This window comes from Chenopodium album, chromosome 24, assembly GCF_948465745.1.
Source record: "Chenopodium album chromosome 24, dcCheAlbu1.1, whole genome shotgun sequence".
NCBI lineage: Eukaryota > Viridiplantae > Streptophyta > Magnoliopsida > Caryophyllales > Amaranthaceae > Chenopodium > Chenopodium album.
The window spans coordinates 8,580,678-8,606,217 of NC_137857.1; the positions used below are offsets into that span (position 1 = coordinate 8,580,678).

Below are 25,540 nucleotides of genomic sequence, written 5' to 3' on the forward strand. Positions count from 1 at the left end.
TGAATTAAAATTATTTTTACTGAATATTATTTTTTTAAGGTTAAGTAAACGGGGTCTAATTTGAATAAAGCTAGTATCAATTTTAAAAATGAAGTAATAAATAGATAACTAAATGGAGTAGTAGTTACTCCGTAATAAATTAAGTTGAACAATTATTAGTATGTCCACATATATGAGTCAATTCAATTAAAAAAAAAACAATTCCAAAATTTCAAACATACATTATAGTACGAGTAATTGGTGGGGACGTGGGGTTCATGGAGAAGACAAAAACCATGCAATACAAGTAATTGTAATAAATTTTGACAAAACTTTCAATTATTTGTTCTCCAACACGAGAAACATGATTATATAAATGTACAGCATTTATTGTTCATGCCATGGTAGTGACATTGTAGCGGACTCTATGGGCCTGTAAAAATAAGTTTTGATAAGAGTTACCCAATTACAACAAAAATAAATTTTAATAAGGTCTAATAAGTTCAGATAAATTTATTTATGTTCAAATAAGATAAGATAAGTTCATATAAGTGAAAATCAGGTGAATAGAACACATTATGTACTTTTTTCTGTAAGTATATATATACTCCCTCCGTCTCTTAATTAGATTCCTACTTTTCTCTATTATGTGAGTAATAAATGAAGAAAATAAGATTCTAATTAAGGGACGGAGGGAGTATATTGCAATTAAAAAAAGATATATAAATTGAAACTCTTTAATTATAGTTGATGTTTTTACTAATTACTTAAACCTTTTTTTTTAATGTGAATGCAAATATGCAATCACAAATTATTAAAGGTAAATTGGAAAATTGGAATTGGGTTTAAAAAAATTGAAATTTTATGTCTCTTTGTTCCATAAAATTGGATGGAAGCCAAAAAAAAAAAAAAAAAAAAAAAAAAAAAAAAAAAAAAAGAATAAATAAAAGAAAAGAAAAGTAAAGAAAAATTGAATAGATAGAGAAACCAATGTTGAAGCACACTTCTAAATCAATCTAATGATGGTGGATCAAATGCTAAAGTAGCATAAGAGCATAAGACATTATATTGATGATGTTTGAATATGAACATATGTTCTAGATAATGTTGGTAAATTAATAATTGTTGAAATATGAAACCTGATGTTAATATTGGATGAGAAAGTATACTTAACGAATTTGAAGAACAATGCATGTATTAATAATCTCTAAGAGATTGCTTTAGATCATATCCAATGGTTCAATTATAAGGACTTGTTTGCAATTTAAATAAAGTTTCTAGCTACATGTTTACCATTGGAGAACAAAAAAATTGAGCAACATGCAAGCAACTGTAGCCCAAACAAGCTACATTCTTGATTGAAAAAAGACAAATAAACCCACTCATATTGTAACATATGTATAATTATTTATTTATTTATTAAAATTTTATTTTTTGCAAACTACAATATGTTGTGGCTTACCATTAGAACAATTTGTTACTTAAAAGTGTTGTACCTTAGAAATTGATGTGGAAAAGCAAGCTACAAAGCATTGTAGCTTGCCATTGGAGATGCTCTTAGTACTAAATCCATCAATTGCCTTAGAAGTAAATTTCATATTTAACTAATCAGATGTCAACCCATGCCTTAAATTAAATCCATCTCCGGCCCAAGGTTAACATTTTAGAATTATGTATGTTTAAATCCTACTTCCCAAAAACAAATGATGTAATTGCTCAAATCTTAATGGAGATGTTAGGGTTTGAAAATATAAACCTAAATGTGTACAAATGCTAGCTTAGCCTACTCAGTGCACAATAATAATGATATCTCCTTAAGCAAGTGAATGAGAGATGGGGACAACAAACCTTCATGTGTTCCATCGGACAAATTAAATGACCCAAGTTGAATGCGCAACAACAATAATAATAATTCGGTTTGCGTTACAATGTAATATACTATGTATAATTAAGTGGTAGTTAAATAGCAATGTAGTTGGTTGTATGTATAGAAATATGTTATTATCATTAAATAATTGTTACAATCGACTCATGTACGATATACTTCCTCCGTTTCTATTTAGTTGACGCGTTTGATTTAGGCACATATATTAAGGAGAGGAGAGAAAGTGATAGAGAATGAAAAAGTAAGTGGGGTAGCTTGTAAAATGCAAGGTAAAAAATTTACCCAAGAAGAAAATGTGTCAACTAAAAAGAAACTTCCTAAAAAGGAATACGTGTCAACTAAAAAGAAACGGAGGTAGTATATATTTGTATAATTTAATTCCTAAACCCCATTTTCTTTAACAATTTTGAAGAAAGGGTTTCAATACAAGTGTAATCGCTGTGTAGAAAACCTTCTTTTCGAGGATGATCCACTGTTGTAAAAGCATTAGTTACTAGATTTTTGACATATAGCTTGTAATTCAAGTTGTAGAGGAGATGATGGTATATAGATTATGTTTTATCAACCATTTTGCCGTAAGTTGATAAGTATGTTGAGTCAAATGTATTCCATCCCAAAAGATGCTTTGGTTAGGACGTTCACAGGCAACAACCCCATCACTTCCACACATTCTCTTCATATCATAATTGAACTCGTTGTTGCCAATACCACAACATACCTTTCGAGTTGCATCTTTATCAAAACCTACATAAAAAACAATTTACATTAAATTTACAATCTGTTTGATAAAGTATACTTCATCCGTTTTCTTTATACTTGCAACACACACTTTTTTTACAGTATTTAAGAAAGTGAAACTCATATGATTTAATACACTTAAAATGAGGGTGAAAGATGGTTAGGTATATATTTTAGTAGGTCATGAGATTAAAATAAGGAAAATGGAGTACGACTTTTGACTAAAAAAAAAACTTTCTAATTATATTGTGTTGCAAGTATTGTGACATTTTCATCTTTAGAAAGTGTTGCAAGTATAAAGAAACGGAGGATGCTGTTATTTTCATGCAAATTTGTAAAGAAAAGAATGTGACAATGCCAATAATAATAAACTTACCTAATGAAGTTGCATGTTTTAAAATTTCGTTGAAGGCTGTGAAGTAGTCTGCATACACAATTGTGACATGTGGATGATCTCTTTCAAGTTCTCGAATAGCTTGTTGAAGTTTTTTGTTATGAAATTTTGCAAATTGATTAAAGTTTTTTAGACATTGAAGTTCATCATACATTCTTGAGTCATTAGTTTTATACAATGCACGATAAACAGCCATGCAACCTATAGGGAAATTTCCCGGGACAATTATTCGAATGGCACCAAGATTAATAACTTCCTGCATGAACAAAGCATATTAACACATTACATATAATTAATTACTTAATTAGTAACTAATAACATCTCTATGAATTAAACTTCTAAAGGTTTGATTAGACATTCACCTTGACACTATTTTTTATAACTTGAACAACTTCGGGCACCATTCGATACCCATTTGAAAAATCTTCTTTTTGAAAGAATGCCCAATTATAGTCATTTCCTCCGATTTCACCCATCACAATAAGTGAATCTGCAAGTTTTTCTTTGCACTCTGTATAAGAAAATAAAATTAAATAATAACGTTAGGAGTTTCACGTTTGTCAATGCTCATTTTGATATGTTGAAATTTTAAAACAAGACTAAATAAACAATTCATAAGTGAGACTATAGCTTGGGATAAGGGCTTATTCTGATTGAGCGAACTGAGCAGAACCAACTGATGAATATTTTATGAAGAAGGAAATTAAGAACTGAACTGAACTGAATTGAAAATAATCTGAAGAGAACAAGCCCTAAGTATGTTTAACATTATGTACTTGATTCAGTAGAGCAAACAGATTTAAGATGAGACTTAAACCAATCGAGTTGCACAAGTAAAGAACTGTTGGTGACATTTGATGTAGCAATGTTTTTCATTGCAAAAGTTGAAGTGTTGAGTGCAGGAGCTCCAGCAACAGCAAAGTTTACCCCATGACTAAAATTACCGTCTTTTTTAAGGTATGGATCGAGTAATGGCATGTTGAAGAACTTGGCTGCATCGAAACAATAGTAAGGATTGAAAACTCGTGGAGGAAAAAAAAGAAACGAGAGATATTAATTGTTAAAAACATGCGTTGACAACCGTGATAAAAGAAAGGTGTTAACTAAAAAAAATAGAGGAAGTATATACGAGTAATTGAAAATTGAGATCAAGTAAAGCGAACTTACTTAAATAGTCAATCATAAGAAGTCCATCAGAGGGACGACCCGTTGGTGTATGGAAAAAAGTTATCCCATATGGTAGCTTTGCATATTTGAATAGAGGATTTTCATGTATCAAATTTCCCGTATCAGAAATCGAATCTCCAAATTGATATATGGTTTTGATAGATGTTCTTTAAAATGCAAGCATTACATGATAATGTCATCAAAAAGTTGGAGTAGAAAACAAAACAATAATCAATACTGTAAGGTAACAAATTAAACAATACTTTCAACAAAAAACAAAAAACAAATAAAACAATACTGTAGGCTTCAAAATAGACACACTTTTTGGCTTGTTTTGGCACATAATCTGTATAATTCACTCTTATTTATTACTTTGTTTTTTTTTGGGCCTCATTTATTGCTTGCTTTTTATATAATTTTTAAAATTTAAATAACCTCTATGAATAAGTTTTCATATGTAATTTGCCGCACTTTGTGATCAGGGTTTGTTTATTTAAGAGTTACTTATTTTAGGGTCGAACCCCTGACTTAGGGGCTTAATATCACCAAGCCATGTAGCTTCTCCTCTTTTAAAATACAGGTTAATGGTATATATCCTTTCATTTTGGTTGTTTAATAAAAATAATTTTTAAAAAAACGCTTTTTTTTTTTTTTATTTTTTTTTATTGAACCCACCCTAAATACACCACTGAGGATAATCATCCTTTCTAATTATTAAATTAATTAATTAAATACAAATACGTCACCGTTGATTTTTAGTTTTAATTTTTTATTTTTTTAAAAAGGATAAGTATGAAGTATATATGTTTGTTTCTCAAATAATTAAACTAAAAACACGCAAAAATGATTATAACTATTCTTCAAAAAAAAAAAAAAAAAAATGATTATAACTAGATAAATAAGAACCTGGGGAAAATGGAAGCATCTTCATGATCATGAATATCATCAACGATGGAGAAAGCATCAGAGGATTGAAACTCTCGTGGACCGTCCGATACAATTTTGATAGGATTGTTTTCGGTGAAGGTGGATGATAAGGATACCACTGCGAAGCAGAGGATCAATGCTGCTACTAAGGAGAATATTTGAGCACCCATTATTATTATTTTTTTGGGGGAAAATACTAGCTTAGTATTATTCGAGAAGATATATAAAGCGTATGTTAGTTCTAAAAATAGAGTAATATAATTATTAAATATATAGACTATGTAAAAGAAGTTGAACAAATTATGAATTAATAAAAGGAAAATTTTCCAACCATAAGTTTTAATTTGTGGGGACATAATTGGGTTTATTCGCTTTAAGAAGTCACAAACAATTACAAATAATTGTATGTACTAGTGTACTATGTAATAAGTTTTGACAAAAACTTCGGAAACTGATTTTGGCACACCCTAAATTGATTTTGGCACACCCTAAATTGATTTTGGCACACCCCTATGTGAGAGCACAGTTTTCTATGCTCTTCACACGTAGGGGTGTGCCAAAATCAATATAAGGTGTGCCAAAATCATTTTCCAAAAACTTCACTTTCTCATTACGAGTATTATTACAAGGGATTGGTGCTCGATTTTGGCTCTTGATAATGACAGGAATGGTTAGAAATGATTTGATGGCTTTGAAAATTTGTATATCTTCAATATTAATTGTAGTCCAACATGATAAACATGAGCATTTTTTATTTTTCCTCCATATACTCGTTAGGTCCCTTTGTCGTCCTTTTTTTGAAATCAAATGCTCAGATATCTTCCCTCCGATTTACACGTGTTGGCCGTTTTTTTACTACGTATATTATTTTATTTTCCCTTTTCGATAATACTGTATACTTTTTGAAACTATTATATCTTTTTCCTATTACTACCTCTGTTTTATATTATTTGCAACCTTTCAACACACTTTTGTTTAGTTATACTTATTATTTTTCTCATTTCACCTTCCTTGATTTTACCAAATTATAAATTTATTTACTTTTTTTTTTTTCTTTTATACCTAAATTAGGTGGGGAAAAGCGTCTTTAAAAAAAAGGTGGGGAAAAGTGAGAAATTTGGTAATACTAGATGTATTGGATGTAAAAGTATATAGAAAATACAAGTTACTCAGCCTCATATACAAATTAGAGTGTCTTTTTGTTATCACCGTGAAGCGGTGAGTTGTCGCCGTTGTTAATGAAGGAAGATGAGAAGAAGAGGGTTTCAAAGACAAAGAACAAGAAATGGTGGTGGTGACAAGGACTTCGTGGTTGATCACTTGATCGGCGGAAGAGTGAAGGATGTGATGACGGTGGATACATATATGAGGGTTTTAAAAAAATGATAAAAAAAAGTGCATAATATTACAAAAATGCCACTTGATATACATAAAATGTATAATAGGTTGATCAACTGGGGTCTGGGGCTTAGCTTGCTCGAAAATATGTTGTAAGCCCTTCAACAGAGCAAAATGGGACAACTAAAAAATAAAGATAGGGTATGATCGTATGCACGTATGGGATAGAGGATATATATACATTAACATTTTCTTTTTCAAATAAGGAAAATTTGCAAATTGCAACCATTTAAAGTTCGTATTTTGAACTAAGAGCTAAAATAACCTCTAAAACCTTTACCGAAGATTTTTCGACATGTAAACCAATGAAAAAGTTAAATTGGGCTGCAATTTACAATTTATACGAACTTTTGGGCTGCAATTTGCAATTTTTTTTAAATAGCTGCAATTTGCAAAATACGAACTTTAAATGGTTGCAATTTGCAAATTTTCCATCAAATTATGTAATCAAGTTGTAATCTGGTATGGGATAGAGAAACTACATACATTAATCAATACGAGTATCATTTCTCTATTGTTCAAACAATATAAATAAAAAATTCTCTTAAATCTGAGCTTAAAAAGTCAACAATGATTAGCAAAATTATAGACTTTGTGTGTTGCACTTCTTTCTGTATTATGGACTTTTATTTCTTCAAAGAGATCTCAACATCTCATTAATTAATTCTTAGGTAGTCCATAATTAATCTACCTATGATTAAAGACGCATCTTTGATATCATTAAAAGCAAAGAGGATAACAAATTTGAATTGAAGGTATCAATCTTCATTTGCTGCTAAAATAAAAAATATATCAACCTAACAAATTTGAAATGAAGGAATAAATCTACATTTGCTGCTAAAACAAAAATTATCATTTAAGAGCAAAATTTTAATTATTTTACTTTCGTGAGAAAAACTTTCGTGTACACCCGGTAATATTAGTGTAAAATTATGTCCAACCATTTAAGCACATTAATATTAGTGTACTTAGAATTTAGGCTAACTTTTAACCAATTTTATTCACTGACAAGCAGTCAAATTAATTGTATTTGTAAAAAGTAATCGTTGCATGAATATCAAGGTAGTAGAAGCAGATTAAATTAAAATGCAATTACATACACTACAAAACCTTTAATACATACATGATTCCTCGTTACAACAAACAATAGCCTCAAAATTGGCAAACCTATCTATAGATACACCCGAGTGATCTGACCAACAACTAACCCAAAACTTGAAACCTATTTATAAAACCAAACCTCTTTAAATATATATGTACCCCCTACCCTTTTGTGGGAGTGTGACACAAAAATCAATTCACCAGAATTTGCACACTTTGTCCATAGAGCATATGGACATGTAAAATTCAAAGAATAACCCCGTCACCCTAATAGGATGTGACGGACGGAAAAAGAATTAATTGACCCTCCGTGTGTAGGGCAAACCCATGGATGCCCTTCCAACATATAAAGAATCAGGTGAGTGCTGATGAATATGAAGTATATATATATATGCACAAGATTTGACATGCCAAATAAATGCATGAAAGTCGAGGCCCTAGGCCATGAGGACTGTGATGGAATCCTTGTCGTGGTAATACCTGTTCTCTCTCACTCTGAATTTTGGATCAAGAATTGAAAACCTGAGTGTTCTCTCAATAGTTGTGGAGGATCTATATCACCTGATCCTGGCTGTTGTTGCAATGAGCTTGAAATGTCGTCCAGAGAGAACGGGATGCTGCATGATTGGAAGAAGTCAACGAGTTAAAGATTTTAAATACAATTTGAAAGGAAAGAAGGTGACTTATAATTGAAGTTTGGTGACTTGTAATTGAAGTTGTAAACTTCACCTTGAGTCATCATCCAATAAGAATGAATTTGTCACAGCACTGTTGGCATCTTCAGTCATCTGAACTCTCATACTTGAAATAACCTGTGTAGCTTACAATGTTACAGGATTCTTATGTTTATATGGTCTTAATAGATGCTAATGTATGCATGAAGATAACTGCTGACTATCAAACCATTTGACTTTTGTACATCCCATGACATTCGAGAATAAAACACCGTGTCACATATTGTATTGCATAGCATGAGAATTCTATCTAGTTACTGAACATTCTGGTCACTGGAATCAGAGAGAAGGAATTACGAAAAGGATCATTGTATTTTCAATAATCCTCTCTTTCCAAGTAATTGGATCGTCCAGTAAGAGACACACAAAAGCATAAGCACAAAATATATATGCGTGTGTGTGCGTGCATGTGAGTGTATGTGTATACGTAGAACAAGATTTAAGATCATTATAGCGTACTTGGTAATCATATTATTCTCCATTAGGCTCTATACCAGCCCAACACCCCCACTAAAGGCCCAACCCAAAGGAAAAAGGACTGAACTGCAGAAACTAAAAGAAATGTGACTTACATCAGAAGATACAGTATGAGTTCCGTATTTGTCATCCCAGTACATAGTGCTGATTCTATACAATTGCTGTATGCTGAGTGACTGCAAAACATACCAGGAGATCAATAATAAAGATGGAGAATAATTAGGCAAAGGACTCAAGGTAGAAAATTGTTGGAAGATAGAAGAAAGCGAACACGTACTGGACATAGATCTTTTGTAATCTCATTTAAGGTTTTCTTGGGCTTCTGATGGATAACCTGGATGTGACAACATTGCAAAATCAATCACATCAGAAGATGGTCACAGATAATTATATCAGCATAACAAGCAAAGACTATAAACTTACAAGAAATCCGACCGCTTGTCTAATATGCTTCAATTCATCCCAAGCTGAGCCAGCATACTGTAGAAAGATTATTTTGTCAACAAATGAAACTATATGTTTGATAGCAGGAGAAAGAGAAAGAAACAACAATTAAACTTACTTCCTCAGTTGCATCATAGCACCATTGCTCCAATTCGGCCAAACCTGCTTTTACATACTCACCATTACTGAAGGAGCAGCATTCACGTCGCAGCAGAAGACTGAAAAATTTAATCAATAAAAGTTAATGAAAGGTTGTAAGGACGTCCCCAGACATAATTCAAGAGTAAACACAGAAATGAACCTGTTGAATAGCTGGACATTGATAAAAGAGAATATTTGGGAGAAAACTTTCCGCACTAAGAAAGGAGGGATCTGTAAATATCAAGATATTAGAAAATCTAAAGATTTTCAGAACGATAAACAAATGAAAAGCTAGTAGATCCAATTTCGTCACGCACATTGTTTGCTCTCATCATTGTTAAGTAACTGTTTAAACTTTTTACAATGCTTTGCCAGTGAGCTATCAAAGCTTGTTGAGCAACAGCATTAGCATGAGTACGGCCCTTCATCAAACCAGCTCGTGATGTCCGAGGTGCCTGCAAGTTGTCACAAAAGCAAAAGTCACGAATAGAATCGTCAATGGCAATAACCCAACGGATTCCATTGACATAGGATTAAGAAACATCATGAAATACATTTGAGACCAGAGGTGAGGAAAAATACTAATCAATCATTCAAAATTGATACTCCCTCTATTTTATTTATTTAGTTTATTTTTATAATGCCACTCACTCTTACTTCATTCGCCTTTTTTCTTACATCTTTTTACTCCCCTCTTTGTCATCCCTTTTTTTTTTCTTTACATCACTCATCTTTCTCAAACTCCCCTAGAATGAAGAGTCTATGGTAAATAAGGAAAAACAAAAGATAAAATGAAGGGAGTATGGCATCAAACATCCAAGAAAGTAAAGAATGCAAAATCATATAGTTAAAACTAAATTACTATATTCCCTAGTCACTACAGCCCAAAATAAATTCCTCGTAAGTACTTTGGATTTCCAAAGCTCCACTCTCTTCGCAAAGGTAATAAATTTAAAAGCAAACACAAATATGTCCTTCGATCACATTGATTGGTAGGATTAATTTTACTCTCATTCAATATAAGAATGTGAAATGTAAGTAAATTGTGTTATGTCACATAAACATTTGTGTTTGTTGAAGAAGAACCCTATTATGACTAAAGGGAATGATAAATTTAACCTATCTAAAGGCTTCTTTTGCTGATTCTAATGCACGTTGGACGTTGCTCAAATTCAACTAGTGTGCACTAATATCTGGTGAAAACTATGTATGGAGTGATTTGATTTCTTTACTGTACTGCCACTTTTTAGTACAACATTCATATTACTTATCTTTCTCAAAAATCTAATTCATCTTACAAAATGCAGTATTTAATATGCTTTTTTCAACTTTTACATTCTATTAGTCTTATTGTTGTTTACTTGTTTATTCTGTTATTGTAATAAAAAGGTGTAGTAGTCTTTTGCATTTTTCTCTTTCTACGTTTGAAGACTTGTTAAACTAAGAGCAACAACTTTGGATGACCTAGGAGTAAGAGGAGGGGGGGGGGGGGGGGTGGGGGGGAGGGATCATATTTGTGAGAAAGATACTTGCTACGAAATATTAGTTTAGTTACAGTGAAAATATTCTTTCTTATAATTACCTGGATACATAACCCTAGCAATGGAGAGATCTCTTTCTTCAGATTATCTCTTATCATGCCATATATCTTTTCAAGGAAGGCAGTAAGCTGCTGTTTGAACAGCAAAGCAGGATATTTGGCCTCAACTTGGCGAACATCATCTGATTTGCTGAGGCGACCATTAAGAAAAGATAAGCCAGGGCTTTGGGGAGATGCTCTCAGCTGCAAAGCAAATTTAAAGAGACATTAGTAACCTCACCAAAAGGTATGAGCTTCCCCACAGAAAAATGAAAGTAATTCCTGGTTAAAGATTTTCATTCTTACTGATGACATTCTTCCAAAGAGAGAAGTTGACATTGTCCTGCGTCTCTGTGGAGTAAAACCAGCTGCCCCAGTGGCTTTAAGTGTTTGTTGGAGTAGCAACAACAACGTGGATGTATTAGATAACCAGTACGCCAACATGTCATTGTTTTCCTGGACCTTGAATAAGATGAAATCAGGCATCAGAGAAGCAATTTCATGTTTTGAATCAATGGAAGTCAACAAGCCTAAAGGCACATAAAATCAATCTCAGAAAAAACATATTCAGTCAAAAAGGTGACTGCATACCTCTATTGCCGAACCTATACTTTGTATAATGCGATCAAAAATATTGGTTCTTTCAACTTCAAAGGATCTCCATTGTAGAAGACATTTGTAAATGACACAAGCAGCAATTGGTTTGCCCTTAGAAAATCCAAGATTCTCTGATATGCACTTGATCAACAAATCTTGATACTCCTGAAAAACGAGAAAATACATTGTGCACATTGTATGAGATTAACAGCAGATTATGACTAAAACAACTCTATAAAATGGACTTTAGAGTTATATCATGCATAAAAGCTAGTAGCAGACCTGCTGCTTATCATTAAGAGATTTTTGCGGTTTATCCTCGGGTGAATCTTCAGCAATGGATGTGATCTGGAAATAAAATAAATCCAACATAAGAGTTAGCACAAATCCTAGGCCACAATCTTAGTTAGGCAAAAGAACATCTGAAAAAGAAATGCATAAATTACCGGCGAATGTAATAAGGCTTTAGCGTCACCATTTTGCACATGTCCATTCTCTGGAGTCCTCTGTGATTTGTCAGAAAATGTCAGCACGTAATGAGCATACAAAAACTCCTACACCGATAAACAGATAAAGTAAAGGGAAAAAGAGAGGCTTTAGACGCACCTGAAAAACCATTGTCTTTGAACGAACCGGAGCTGATTTGGCTATAGGTGTCATCGTCAAGGCTTGCTGTCGAAGTCCTTGCAGTTCTGACTCTGCCTTCTTAAGTTTTTCTGTCATCTCCTGAATTTCTGACTCTGCACTCGAGAGTTTTTGAGTCATCTCCAGTCCTTGCTGGCGTAGTATTTGAGATTCCGATTCGGCATTAGAAAGTTTCTCCTCCATCCTGATAACAAAGATTTTTAATTTTTTTTAAATGATCTAACTTACTAATGAACAACAATGATGAGTTTTCGAAAGACAAGACTGTGTAAGTTCAACAACTTAACTTATGGCACACAAGAGAAGCTAAATATTCTATGGAGCAAGTAAAAACAAGAAGCATAGTCGGTTTTGATGGGAAAAAAACACTTCTGAAGATTAAATTGAACATGGATAACATTGTTTAATGTCACTGTATTATCAATTATACCAGTGTATATCTGAGAACAATTGCAAGCAGGCACAAACCTTTGAACAAAATCTTTAAGTTTATATATGGTGTCATCTGAACCTTCCAGTTTTTTAAGAAGTTCTGTATTCCTTTCCTCGGTGTCCAAACAAGCCTTCCTGGATACTTGTGCAGCCTCCTTTTCTTTTTCTAGTAATGTCTGCATCATACAGCAACTCCATTAAACCAGCCAGATATACATATTTAGGCAGATGTTATATTACAAGTAATACTCCAAGTACAGAAAACTTCAGTGAAAGCATCCCACATAAATAAGTGTTAGCAGTTGTTTCATGAAGGTATTACCATTATTAATTATCAAAATCAGATATCAACAAGGAGTGACAAGCTCCTAAATCCATCAGATGACAGGGGGAATAAATAAAAGATTCGACATCCAGCTACATAGTTTCTTTCAAAAGCTATCTTAAGGAAAAAGTTCAAATCATAGCCACTAACAGGAACTCTGTATCTGAGTGTAGCAGAGATTATATTAATCAACTCATGAAGATATATATTTTTTCTTTGTGGAAATTAAATAAGATAATGAAATAAAAACAGAAAATTTAATAATCAAAACTTATTGTATATATAGAAGATTGTTAGCAAAGATTCATTATAACACTCTAAACTCCCAACATATAATTTAAGAAAGAAAAAATCCAAAGTCCAAAAATTTGAGGAGGGAAACTTTAAATTATAGGTTTAGTGTGAATAGAAGGATGGAACATACAGCCTAAGCAACTGTAACCTCAAAGGCTAGCAAGATTATAGGTGACAGATTTTTTATGTATCTTCACCTGATCTATATTTAGATAAGCAACCTTCAATGAGAAGCTAATTTGTTAAAGCAGGCAGTTTCAGTAATTTACCATCAAAAACAAACCAAGGAGCACAAGAGAGGATAGGAATTAAAGGTGTTTACCTTTAGATTCTCTACTTCAACAGTTAAGGACTCAACCTTCTCTGTATCTTGAACCATAACAGGAACCTCTTTGATGACTGGAGGAGCATCTTCAACAGCTTTCTTAGCTGCCTCTCGTTCTTTAATAACACGTGCATTTGCTTCATCAATCTGTATTTGCATAGCTTTCAAAGCTTCCTGAAGCTTGGCAATCTCTTGACCTTTCTCCTCCTCCATGTTTTTCTGTTCAGAGTAAAATACTTGATTACACTAGGAATCTATGATACATGTATAGCACAATCATACTGCATATTGTAATAAAAGTAATTAGAGCCCAAATTAGGGAAAAGGATTACCCTTAATTGACCCTCAAATTGCAAACGCCATGTAAGCTCTTCCACACGCTTCTCTAGCTTGTCTTTCAATTCTTTGAGAGCACCAGTTTCTCTTGCAGCCTAAGACCAAGACAGGCATTAATTATGTGAATTTGGCAAGTAGCCCCAAAATTATATAAATTGCAATAACATTGAAGCAAGTTGATAATCAAACCATCTTGAGCTTTCTGAGTTCTCTCCTAGCAACTCTCCGCCTCCAACCACACTGGGTAACAAGAGCAGCCTTTTGAAGGCTCTTGTAATAAGAATAAGCCATATGACTACGCAAGCGAGTCTGAAAATAGCAAAGAGTACAATATATTATCAAATGATCAAGCTAAATTGTTATGCATGGTGGAACTTAGATCCATGCTGAGAAGAGATGAGGATAGTATAAAAGAGGACCTGAATAATGATGGCAGCCTTCGTCTCTTTTTTGTATCTGAATATGTTCCGAGCATACATTGCCCTTAATCCAGTCTGTATTTTAACAGCAGACAACCTTGATATCAAATAGGATTTCCTAGCTTTGTAACAGCGGAAGTTCTTCTGAATTCTAATGGCTGCTGCTTGTCTGCGTAATTCTGCATGAACCTTACAGGCAAGAACACCTGAAAGATGAAGGAGAATAAAAGTGATCAAGTAGCACATAATGGTATTGATAGGATAAAGCAAACCATTTCAAGTAATAAAAATAAGCAGAGAAAGATATCAATGAATGTCATCTAAGATATCCTTGAGAAAACCACACATTCCTGAGCCATATAAATGAAATAACCCATTCTTTTACACAGATACATCTGAATTTGTATATCTAAGCATACATCACCTAAACCTTTGTATCTCAATGTAAGATGCAATTGCATCTAAAAACCAGTTGAATTATCATCAAATTCTACTTATATGATTTGCAAACGATATGCAAAATACACTTAAGGCAAGTCCGCTTCCAAAGAGTTCAATGAACCCAAATAAAGATATATTTACCAGCTGTTACAATGAAAGGGAAATATGTCACTTCATCCTCTGCACCACAAATTTCACATAGGTACCATTGACCTCTGTTATGGAGAACTCAAATTCACTACAGATACATGCTTATTCAGAATTCAAAACTAGTGGAATTCCCCATGTTTTATACACCATGTCCCTCTATTATAGTCTAGGAATTACTCCTTTCTTTCCCAAACTTATCTTCACTCATGGGATTGGCACTGAGTTATAGTAGTTGACAGAGAGAAAATAGTTGGGAAAGTGTTGAAAAAGACAACATAATTGATGAGGAAGTAAGCGTCAAATGAAAATGTGGAGAAGTATTTGGGACACCCCATCCTACAATCAAAGATTTCTTATACCAGTTTGACCAGAGCTGGACTATAATAAAATATTTTGTCCTATATTCATCACTGTTATATTTAAAAAGGGAAACTAGAAATTTCCTCCAAGTAGAAAACCATTGTTTAGGTGAGTGGTTGAGGGTCTCTATTGCAATTGGTTTGATTAGTATGTACCACAGTACCAGTCAGGTAATTTACATACTTTTACTTTCTAGTAAGTAGATAAATCCTATATTGCATTCAATCACAATACCAACTCTGATCACTAGACATCATGTATCCAAATCCTGTAATGGGATATACTGTTTTAGTTAAAAGCAGATCCAATACACAGAACGGAGAGAAGAGGTCTTTTATTGCATAGAATGGAAATGTAGAAATACTAGCTTCCATCTTCCTTGGAAAAAGCTTTCTGGATTGTGTGAATTATTTTTACTTATAAGAAATAGATGAATGTATTAATTTCTACAAATCATCCAAAAAAAAAAAAAAATTAGCACGCTTAGGGCCTCAGGAGGGTTGACAAGTGTCTTCAAAAAGAAAATTGAATGGACAGAAACTTTTCTTTATCCGGGATAAGGAAAGCAATAAGCATAAAAATCTTGGATGAGTAGTTGATGACTATAATCAACAAAAGAAATATACCTCGGCACCAAGACTGAATTTGGATAGCTGCATTTCTATATGAAATAAATTCTTTGCGAGCAATATATGTACGTCCATGTCTTTGAATCTTCCTTGCCGCATTCCCTAGAACCTCTGCTCTCCTAGTATCCAACTCTGCCATCTGACCAGCTCGTAGAAAAACCTTTGTCTTTCCTATCTGTCGTGTCATAAAAATATAACATGAAAACCTTTCTAAGATGGAGATATATAGAAAATGTATGACAAAAGCATCCAATCCCTGCAAATCAGCAGTATCATAATGACATTTTCAACATGTAAGAGTGTAAGACAATTCATGAATACCTGGTAGCCTTTCAATCCCATTTTATCTAATATCTTCTGGCAAACAACCTTGTCATCACATCTGCAAATAAATAAGTTGCACTATTACATCAGTAAAATTAAGAGGAAAAATGTTTGCATTAGATATTAAGGCAATATAGTTGAGGACACATGCTCACACAGTCACACTACACGAGGCTAATACAAATGTTGATGATTAAGGATAGATAGAGAAGGAAACATGTGGAAATCAGAACTACCCAGGGATTTGGAAAAACTTACTTCCCATCCAAAACTTCTGGAGCAAGAACACCAAATCGAAGAAGAAAATCTTCAAATGTTCGTCTAGTCGGATATCCAGCGCAGCTAATTCTGATTGCCTCAAGGACACCCTAAGCAAGATGACAGCAAATACCAAAAACAACTTAAGTCAAGACCTAGATACAATACAGTTAAAGATCAAAAGTAATAAATTTACAGTAAAATCTCATGGCAGCAACTATGTTTGTAGCTGTCCAGAAACTACAACTTAACAAACCAGTACATGAAATAAAGCAATTAAGTACTATGCCAGTATACTCACACCACAACGTAATTGGTTAAGGATGTTAACATTCTCAAATATAGCAGGCTTCAGGAGATTATTTGGCTTAACACATCTGATATAGTGAGGCTCTGTTGAATTTAGTGTCTCCATCAGTTGCTGCAGTTGTAGCTGCAAAAGTATCACACATCAGTTTTTGTCAGAATAAAAGACTTCCATGGAAACTCCGTACAGTAGATTGATAAGTTAGGAAAATGCAGCAATAAACATGTTTGTGTATGCAGGCTGCTCTAACTATAAACCAATGATGTTTTGCATCTATGCACCTTACTTTAAGCTCTTGAGAGAGTACGGATTTCAAAGTTCAAGAATGTATTTGTTTCTGAAGGACACAATTAACAAATTAGTGATGAAATCTAAACATTAAATGAAGTGGGAAATAGCATTCTAGATATTAGTAACAAATCCCCTCCTCTATTATCAGCAAAATATGAAAGGGTGAATTTTCTGAACTGTCAATCTATTTGAGTGGTAGATATCCAGTTTGAATAAGTATTCACATTATGTAATAGCAATAAATATATTGAGCAAAGATAGAGAACTTAAAAACTTTGTCTATTGAACAAATAGGTACACAAGTTATTGTTTCCATATTTACTCCTCATCACAACTGACAAAAGTTGGCTTTATAAATGTTAAAAACCATTTCTTACTAAAAAAAGTAAAAAATAGAATACCTTAAAGCGAGATCCAATTGATGAAAATTTAGATGACTTCGATGATTCCTCTGGAAGTGGAGGGAATAGAGCAGCTACAAAAGAACACTTTGAGGCTTGCAGAAGATCTTGATGCTCTGCTATAACATAATCCTTATTTTTGTCAAGAAACTGATCAGCTTGATAGATCACCTGAATCAAATAAGAGAGATAATAGATGAGACTGTAGCAAAAAATATGGTTTGGTAAAAGGGTCATTTGGAAACTTCTGCTTACATCCCCTGCGTAGTGACAGATGGTAAAGCTGGTACGAGAAAGCTTCGGTTTCTGAAAGCGTTTGTGTTTAGCATATGTCTGGTACAACTTCTGAGCAAACGTTTCATGCGTAGATTTGGGAAACATACTGAAATTTGAAATATAAAGGAACATTTAGCAGAGATATTTGTATGCTATGTATATGATCACAGACCGCAGAGTTCACGACATTGTGATCCATACAAGAAGCAGACGACAGTAACATAATTTAGCGTAGCAAAATAAAAAAAGCAGCATACCATGCTTCATCAAGAAGTGCAATGACTCCTCCAGGTTTCTGCAGAACATTAAAAAATCATATCATAATTTTGGTAGTCATACTCATACATATAATTGAAACAAAGCATTAATAGCATAAGCAAGAATATCTTATGTATAGGAAACAACTATTTTGCAATATAAACCATCAAGAAGCAGTAAGAAACCTTCTCAATCATATCCAAAACATCCTGATTATCCACAAATTCGATGTAGCTCCAATTTATTTCTTCTTTTGTATATTCCTCCTGCTCCATCTTAAAGACATGCTGCAGGAAAAAGAAACAACATATACTTTAAGTGGATGAACAATCATAACATGAGCAGTTCAATGACTGATTCTAGTGGAGATAAGCCCACCTGATTAAAATGTTGTTGCAGCTTTTCATTAGTAAAGTTGATACAAAACTGCTCAAAACTAGATCACACAAATTCGTAAGCAGGTGAAGAATTTGTAATTATTAGGTACTAGAAAGAAAGGCTAGATGGTGCCCTTACCTGTTCAATTTGAAACTTTCAAAACCATAAATATCAAGAACCCCAATAATCGATTTAGAGTTTGGATCCTGCCCAATTGAATTGTTGATCTTATCCACAAGCCTGCAAAGACAGAAAATTTTAAAGGATACCTAAGAAAATAATTGAAACTATCAACCATGTTATGCGTGCATGTAAAAGCAAGAAATTATGAGAATATGAGATCATATTGAACGATCATGGATATAATATATAAACAATATGATAAGCCATTTAAGCACCATTCTCATGTTGCAGCAATTTATATATTTGTTGGGGGGGGGGGGTGGAATGGGGATTTGGGAAAGATAACATAAATCTCAGAAGAAAAAAAAACGAGCTTTCTCATTGCCTGCATCTGGAGATTGAAAGGTCACGTCAATATACGCTGTACATGAGGATTCACTTAAGGTTCATGTCAAAAGCAAGTCAGAGTAAGAAAATGTGGTCGTAATGGGTTGTACACCAATGATAATATATTGATATGTAAATTCAGCAGCCAGGAAACTTTGCATATCCCTGACGTGTGATTGTTGGCCTTCTTGTGCTTACAAACTTAGAGTGATGTGAGACCAGTAGCCACATGGCCCATTTCCTTCATTGTAAGTTGGTTGCGTCTGTATAGGTTGCTCATGAGAATATGGGTGTCCAGTGGGTTTCGCCCTCTAATTTGGCACATTAGCAGGCTACTGGTGGGAGTTTTAAAAAGATAAGGAGGGGAGATTTCTTTGGAGAGCAGCATGCATAGCTATCTTTGGGTCTTATGGCCAAACATAAGTGTAGGATTTTAAATAGTAGATGTTAAAGGTATAATCCTTTAGCATAGACTGATTTACCCTTGGTTTTATAACCTTCTCTGTTGGGGATTTTTCAGGTCTTTCGTTTGAAGATATTAGTTATAATACTGGTAACAGTCTTTTGTTTTTCCTACCATCCCAGCATTTACAGACGAGATTAAATCAATGCCTTTCCGTTTATGAAATGACCATCCTATTGTTTCACAAATATAGTTCCACAACATGTATATTAATATCACAGCATGACCTGCATTGACTGTTACAAGAGTGTCCCCCGGATTTCCCAATTTATGACGCAATGATCACGGTAAATGATGTAACACCCACGAGATGCTTCTTAAACATCACAACTATTACCATAATTGCAACACCATTTTTTACTATGACCTCAACCAAAGTTCATCCAAACCCCCCTTTTCCACCCCCATAAAAAGAAAAAACAAACAATATGAATGATTTAGGTTCATGCATATGCATTTCCTAGTAAGCATATATACAGATTCAGAAATATGTAAAGTTTTTTAAGAAGAATCTGTTACCAGTCAAACAAACGCGAGTATATAGTTTTAGCAAATGCATCTCTACTAATTGCTGCAGAATCAGGATCAAGAGTTCTTGTGATTACTTCTTCTGGGGTCACCATTACACGTTTAATAACTGCATCTTCCAGGCTCTTGACATCACACCTGCAATCACACATTGTTAACAAAGTATTGATACCCCAACAGCTAATAAGAACACAGAACAGGTATAACAGTCATACCTAAGTAGTTCAGCAGTCATTTCTAAATGAAATCTTGATTTTTCGTCCTTGAGAACAGAAGAGTCTACCTCTGCTCCTTTAGAGAAGTTTACATTACCAAGATGGAGAATAGCAGCAACCACTCTAAAAATTGCTTCCTGAAAGAAACTTTGATGTTTAGTCAATTAACGTCACAAGCCTCATTTAAATTAACATTCTAAATGATACTGACCTGGTCTTCTGCACTTATGCCAACCACGTCCATAGCCCTTCGGGTCGCCAGATATTCCTCAGTATCATCAACTCCATCCAATTTATAACAATTGGTTTGATTTAAGTAATGGAATTTATCAGGGCTATCCAACTTGTACTTATCTCGAACCTGGAAAGATCTAGAAAAACTTAGAGAATCTTTGATTCTGAATGTACTATACCAGGACCTCCAGAAAAGGATGGACCAAATAACAGGTTAGCAATAAGAAGTATCATACCTCTTGAGGTGCTGCACAAAGAAGATAAAAGCAGTGATAGTTTCTCTCAGGATCCGAAACTTGGCAGACACGGGATCTTTCTAGCAGGTACGTTCGAATAGCAGCACCAGATATCTTCCCATGCTTGTCAAATTGTATTTCCACAAATTTCCCAAAACGACTACATAGATTGACAGAAAGAAAATAACTCATATGTTCACTTATTAGAATAGCTAAACAAAAACAAATTCTAACAAGCTTGAGAATGAGCAATGTTAATGACAAGATTGGCAATTTGGCACATATGTTCACTTACTGACCTTGAATTGTTATTTCTTAGAGTTTTTGCATTGCCAAAAGCTTCCAGAACAGGATTGGACTGTCAAATGATCAAACCAAGGATAAATTCTCAGGAGACAAGTTTTCACCTTTAATTTTCTTTTTTTTTTTAATAAATGTTCAAACCGCTATATATGAGTAAATAAAACAGAAATTCAAACAAACTTATGGCCATTAAAAAAATTTGGTTGACATTTAGTATTTACTATTTAGTCTTGCTCAACAAGCCAAATAACCTGTACATATTAATCGATAACCTTGATGAGGAAAACAAAGAGACGAGAGATTCTTACCTCTAAAACTTGTTGTTCAACTGTACGCCCTTCCACACCAGATCGCCCTCCCAAGTAGGCAAGATATCTCATAAGCATCTTTGTAGTCTCAGTCTTACCAGCACCACTCTCTCCACTAACCAGAATTGAATTGCTCTTGCCTTCATTAATCATTGCCCTTTTTCACCAAGTGATATGTCTATCAATAATAGGTTCAACAGTTAAAATAAAGATGACAAAAGACATTGATAATGGGTGCCCACCTGTACGATGCATCAGCAATCGCAAAAACGTGAGGACTGAGCTCCCCAAATCCTGCTCCCTTATATTGCTCCATCATGTGTGTATCATACAGATGAGGTAATCTTTGGAATGGATTTACTGCAATGAGAATATTTCCTGTATACGTCTACAGAAAGAAAATGCACATCAGCTGCATCATCAACTTGTGGTCTAAGGCTACTCTAAGCATCTACTATAGAGATGGGAAACAGAGGAAAGCTGGAAGGGATAAGGGATAGTTGACGTAATCAAGATGAAATCCAGCTAATAATCTTACATAAATTTCATTGATTGAGTATCTCATGGCCAAGTTAGATAGTACTCCTGGTTCATGCAAGTACGCAAGCTTTGTCATGTCATCAACACCACCAGCAGGAGCTTCCTCGTCCTTGGGGTAGATCTTTGAGACCTCTGTGACAACCTAAAGATAAAGACTCTAGTCAGAATCCAAAATAATAGAACAACTTACTATTATCAAACGATATAAATGATATGCATAATAAAAAGAATCACAATTTAACAAGCAACAAGCAAGGATATAGATACATGAAGTGCCTGGGCTAAAATGAATGTCAGTTCCTTTCTTGCAGCTAAAATTCTGTACATTATCATTATTGAGCAAAATAGTGCCATAGTAGATTTTTATTTATTAGCAACGACCACCAGCTGCCATGGTTAGTTTCAACAGATTCTCACAGAGTAAATATCTGAAAGCCTAAAATTAATCTATGTTGACCAGGATATGAGTATATGACACCAACACATTCTAATAAAATAAAGATATAACAAATTGATATCCATCAACCAGTCAACTAAATTACATAGAGTTTGTTATACTCACAGATTTTCCATTTGTAGTTTTGACATGAAGTTCTTGACCATTGGTTTTTGTGACCTCTCCATCTATCCAAGCTAATTCTGGATCTTCAACCCAAACTTTAGAGCCTACTATAACAGTTTCTGAGGTCGCCTGTTAAGAGGAGAAAAAACACAGCAAGACATGTAAGATTGAGTTCATACATATGATGCATAACAAAACAATATCCTGCAAGATTTATATACAAAATTGTGAAATCCATGCCATAAACTTTGAAAATTGAACTGCCTATTCTGTATTGAGATCCATACTCAAAGATATCCCACAAACTAAAGTAATTGCAAGCAAGGCCAGAAATGTATTCACATTGCGGAGCGCACTTAAAAAATACTTGTGATAAACATTTCCTGACTACACTAAACCCCATGTACACAATACAATCAGAATACAAATGCAAAGCACAATAACTCTCCCTTATACAATCACTTTAATCACCCATTAAGAGCATGTTTGGTATAGTGTTTTCAGCGGTGGAAATGCAATCAACTAACCGTTTCCATTACCAATTGTTTGGTATGAGACGTAGGGCAATACACTTTATTTCCTGATGATAATCATTACCGGCATTTGTTACCCCTCTCAACCGTATGGTAACTAAAAAATTCCCTCCTCAATCCAAAATCTGATATAAGGGACTCCTATGCTTTAGTATACCAAACAACTAATAGTGTTATTTGTTTCCATTCCCTTTCAGTTCCTTGATTCATATCAAAAATGCACTAAAAAGTCACATTTTTAGGTCCAAAAAGCACCAAATTTTCCTTTTTTGACTGATAGTGATAGCAGCATCATGGTTAAAATCTCTCTATAGCCTCCTTCTCTAATCAGGATCCCAACAAGATCACTAGGAATAGGGGGAAAATAAAAATAAGCCCTGCAATATGCAGTTACTTGCATTACACTCTAAAATAACTAGCGAATTCGATAGCCAGAGCTCCAAAACCAATGAAGCTTTTCGTCGAAATTTCAAACTCCATTTTCTCAACTACATAAAACAAATCTTCAGTAGCACATACTACCAAGAACCTCCTCCCATTAGCCAATTGAACCATAATCTATTTTGCCAAGAATCATATAATTTCCCTCGCTGTCAAACAGATGCTCCTACTTTAGCCCCTACCACAATCCAACCATCCATTACCACGTCAAACATACCTTAAAATCGCGAGTATCCATAATCCATATTGACCATATACATTGATCTCACATCCAACCACATCAAAAATAAACAGAATTTTCCCTCCATAAACTCCTCATCTCTGCATTGAACCCATACAATCAATCATACAATAATCCTTCAATTTCCGGTTTCGAGTAGTCCAACCTTAATTCCCCAATTAATCCACTGCTGCAATAGTGCAATCCCCCAAATATCACAAGTTCTCAAAATTAAAATTACTCATCAATTAACATACAAAATTAGTAATATTGTGTAATACACAACTTATGCAGCTTGATCTAACCAAAATCACCAATTATAATCAAAGTCAAAATTCATCAAACTTTACTAAAATCGATTCAACAAAAATTATCATCCTTCCTAATAAAATTCACACAAAAATCCGTTGACATAATTATTAAAACAGCTCATTACAAATCAAAAAAAATCATTAGATCGCTCCGCCGCAACCTCAATTTCAACTTATTCATCGGATCATCAAAATTCATCAAAATTACATGAAATTATTCACAAAATTACAAATAATTAAAATTAAGCATGAATTAACTTACCATTTCTTTTAATTCTTTTTTGATTAATTACAAAAAAGTAATGGCGACCTTTGAGCTTCAAAATCACAATCAAAATGAACAGTAGATCGCAAAATTGATCGATTCAAACTCCTTGATTGATGATAATAATAATGAAAAACAAACAAATTTGAGGAGAGAGAATATATATAATTGAAGGTCTTAATCTTAGAATTTGGAAAAATGGATGAAAATGAAAGAATTTTAACACTTTAAGCAAAAAATAATTTAAATTAATTAAAATAATTTTAAGAGAGAGAAAAAGGAGGTTTAATTAGTAAAATGGAAAAGCGAAGAACTTTAAGCTGGAATGTGGGGGACGAAGATGAAGAACTCAAGATTGATTTTTTTTTTTTTTTTTTATATTTTTGAATAATTCTGGACAAATAAATTAAAAAATAAAGATAAATAAAAATTACAGGTGTAAAATAATAAACGTATTTTTCTCTTTCATAGGAAAAGTTAGTTTGAGAGTGGTCAGCTGGGGTCCTATGAAAGAACAGGGGTGTTCGTGGTCACCCACATTCTTTTTAATTTTATTTTTATTTTTTAATTTTTTTTTGTTTTAATTATTTTATATTTATTTTCCTGGATTTGCTCAATTTTTATTATTTTTTAATTGAGTATTAGCTGTGTGACTGTGTCGTTAATCATGGTTTTAAGGGATTTAATTTAAGATTAAAGATTGTTTCATCTTTTTTAATGCACGCAGTTGACAGCATGGTTTTAATCATGAATCAATAGTTGGATGGTTCTTGGGTAGTGTAATGTTTGTTGTAAGGGAATGTTTTTGATCTCTTTTTGTGGATTTAGGAATGTTAGTTTGATACATTGAGATTTTCCCCACTCTTGGATGCAATAGATAATGATTAGCGATATACTGATATCTTAATAAGTCGAGTTGTGTTAATTCGGGCTCGCACCATTTCATCTTATTTTACTCGAGAGGATAGTTAGGAAATGGTTAGACCAGGTCGGATATATTCAAATTAGATTCAAATATCAAATTACAAGAGAAAATCAATTACATGTCAAATTTGATTTTGAGGTTAAATCAGTATTCATTCAGGCCAATTTTAGATCAGATATGAGTGGGGGAATCTAGTTAGGTATTTTTTTGTCAAATTTGCAGTGAAATTGAGTTGTTGTGGATCATTCCAAGGTATCAACTAGGGGTGCTTATGAGACGAGACAAGTCGCGAGCTACTCGAGTTCGACTTAGTCAAAATTTGACTCGAGTGAGCTCGACTTGAACTCGAGATTGACTCGAAATGTTAACGAGTCGAGTCGAGTTACTCATTACTCGACTCGAAAGCTCGTAAGAAACTCGAAATCCTTCATATAATACGAAGTATAATATTTACAAAAAAGTGAAAATATTTTGATAAAAAAAACTTTAATTTTAGATTATTAATTAATAAATAAACATTATATATGTACTCTTAT

At 33.5% G+C, this 25,540-nt stretch overlaps 2 protein-coding genes across 2 annotated transcripts; both read right to left on the reverse strand.

Annotated features, from left to right (window-relative positions):
* Nucleotides 1-2,010: 2,010 nt before the first annotated feature.
* On the reverse strand, nt 2,011-5,386 carry LOC145611648 (acetylajmalan esterase 2-like). The gene is made up of 6 exons (XM_081666994.1): nt 5,070-5,386; nt 4,164-4,330; nt 3,773-3,988; nt 3,359-3,507; nt 2,979-3,252; nt 2,011-2,608 (listed from the first exon to the last, which is right to left on the reverse strand). The coding sequence occupies exons 1-6, from the start codon at nt 5,258-5,260 to the stop codon at nt 2,385-2,387; spliced, it is 1,221 nt and encodes a 406-aa protein (XP_081523120.1). The 5' UTR covers nt 5,261-5,386; the 3' UTR covers nt 2,011-2,384.
* A 2,168-nt stretch (nt 5,387-7,554) lies between these two features.
* LOC145611647 (myosin-17-like) lies at nt 7,555-24,430 on the reverse strand. Its single transcript, XM_081666993.1, has 39 exons — nt 24,077-24,430; nt 22,310-22,438; nt 21,746-21,889; nt 21,450-21,595; nt 21,208-21,364; nt 20,896-20,954; nt 20,597-20,756; nt 20,338-20,487; nt 20,127-20,263; nt 19,903-20,049; nt 18,549-18,650; nt 18,411-18,468; nt 18,218-18,319; nt 18,032-18,069; nt 17,754-17,880; nt 17,499-17,669; nt 16,801-16,932; nt 16,500-16,609; nt 16,239-16,299; nt 15,915-16,092; nt 14,338-14,543; nt 14,108-14,227; nt 13,915-14,013; nt 13,580-13,801; nt 12,675-12,814; nt 12,168-12,390; nt 12,008-12,067; nt 11,844-11,909; nt 11,556-11,726; nt 11,271-11,426; nt 10,968-11,168; nt 9,703-9,840; nt 9,546-9,616; nt 9,363-9,462; nt 9,224-9,280; nt 9,078-9,134; nt 8,896-8,976; nt 8,319-8,401; nt 7,555-8,206 (listed from the first exon to the last, which is right to left on the reverse strand). Exons 1-39 carry the CDS (start codon nt 24,077-24,079, stop codon nt 8,080-8,082), a joined length of 4,689 nt encoding a protein of 1,562 aa, XP_081523119.1. The 5' UTR covers nt 24,080-24,430; the 3' UTR covers nt 7,555-8,079.
* Between the last annotated feature and the right edge of the window lie 1,110 nt (nt 24,431-25,540).

Excerpts from the sequence above, each read along its gene's own strand:
- LOC145611648 (XM_081666994.1), bottom strand. The coding sequence starts at position 5,260 with ATGGGTGCTCAAATATTCTCCTTAGTAGCAGCATTGATCCTCTGCTTC. Across the intron at positions 4,331-5,069 it reads GATGCTTCCATTTTCCCCAG|AACATCTATCAAAACCATAT; the intron begins GTTCTTATTTAT and ends TGCATTTTAAAG. Across the intron at positions 3,989-4,163 it reads TCTTATGATTGACTATTTAA|CCAAGTTCTTCAACATGCCA; the intron begins GTAAGTTCGCTT and ends GTTTCGATGCAG.
- LOC145611647 (XM_081666993.1), bottom strand. Across the intron at positions 12,068-12,167 it reads CAAAGACAATGGTTTTTCAG|AGGACTCCAGAGAATGGACA; the intron begins GTGCGTCTAAAG and ends GACAAATCACAG. Across the intron at positions 9,841-10,967 it reads TGCTAGGGTTATGTATCCAG|GCACCTCGGACATCACGAGC; the intron begins GTAATTATAAGA and ends GACAACTTGCAG.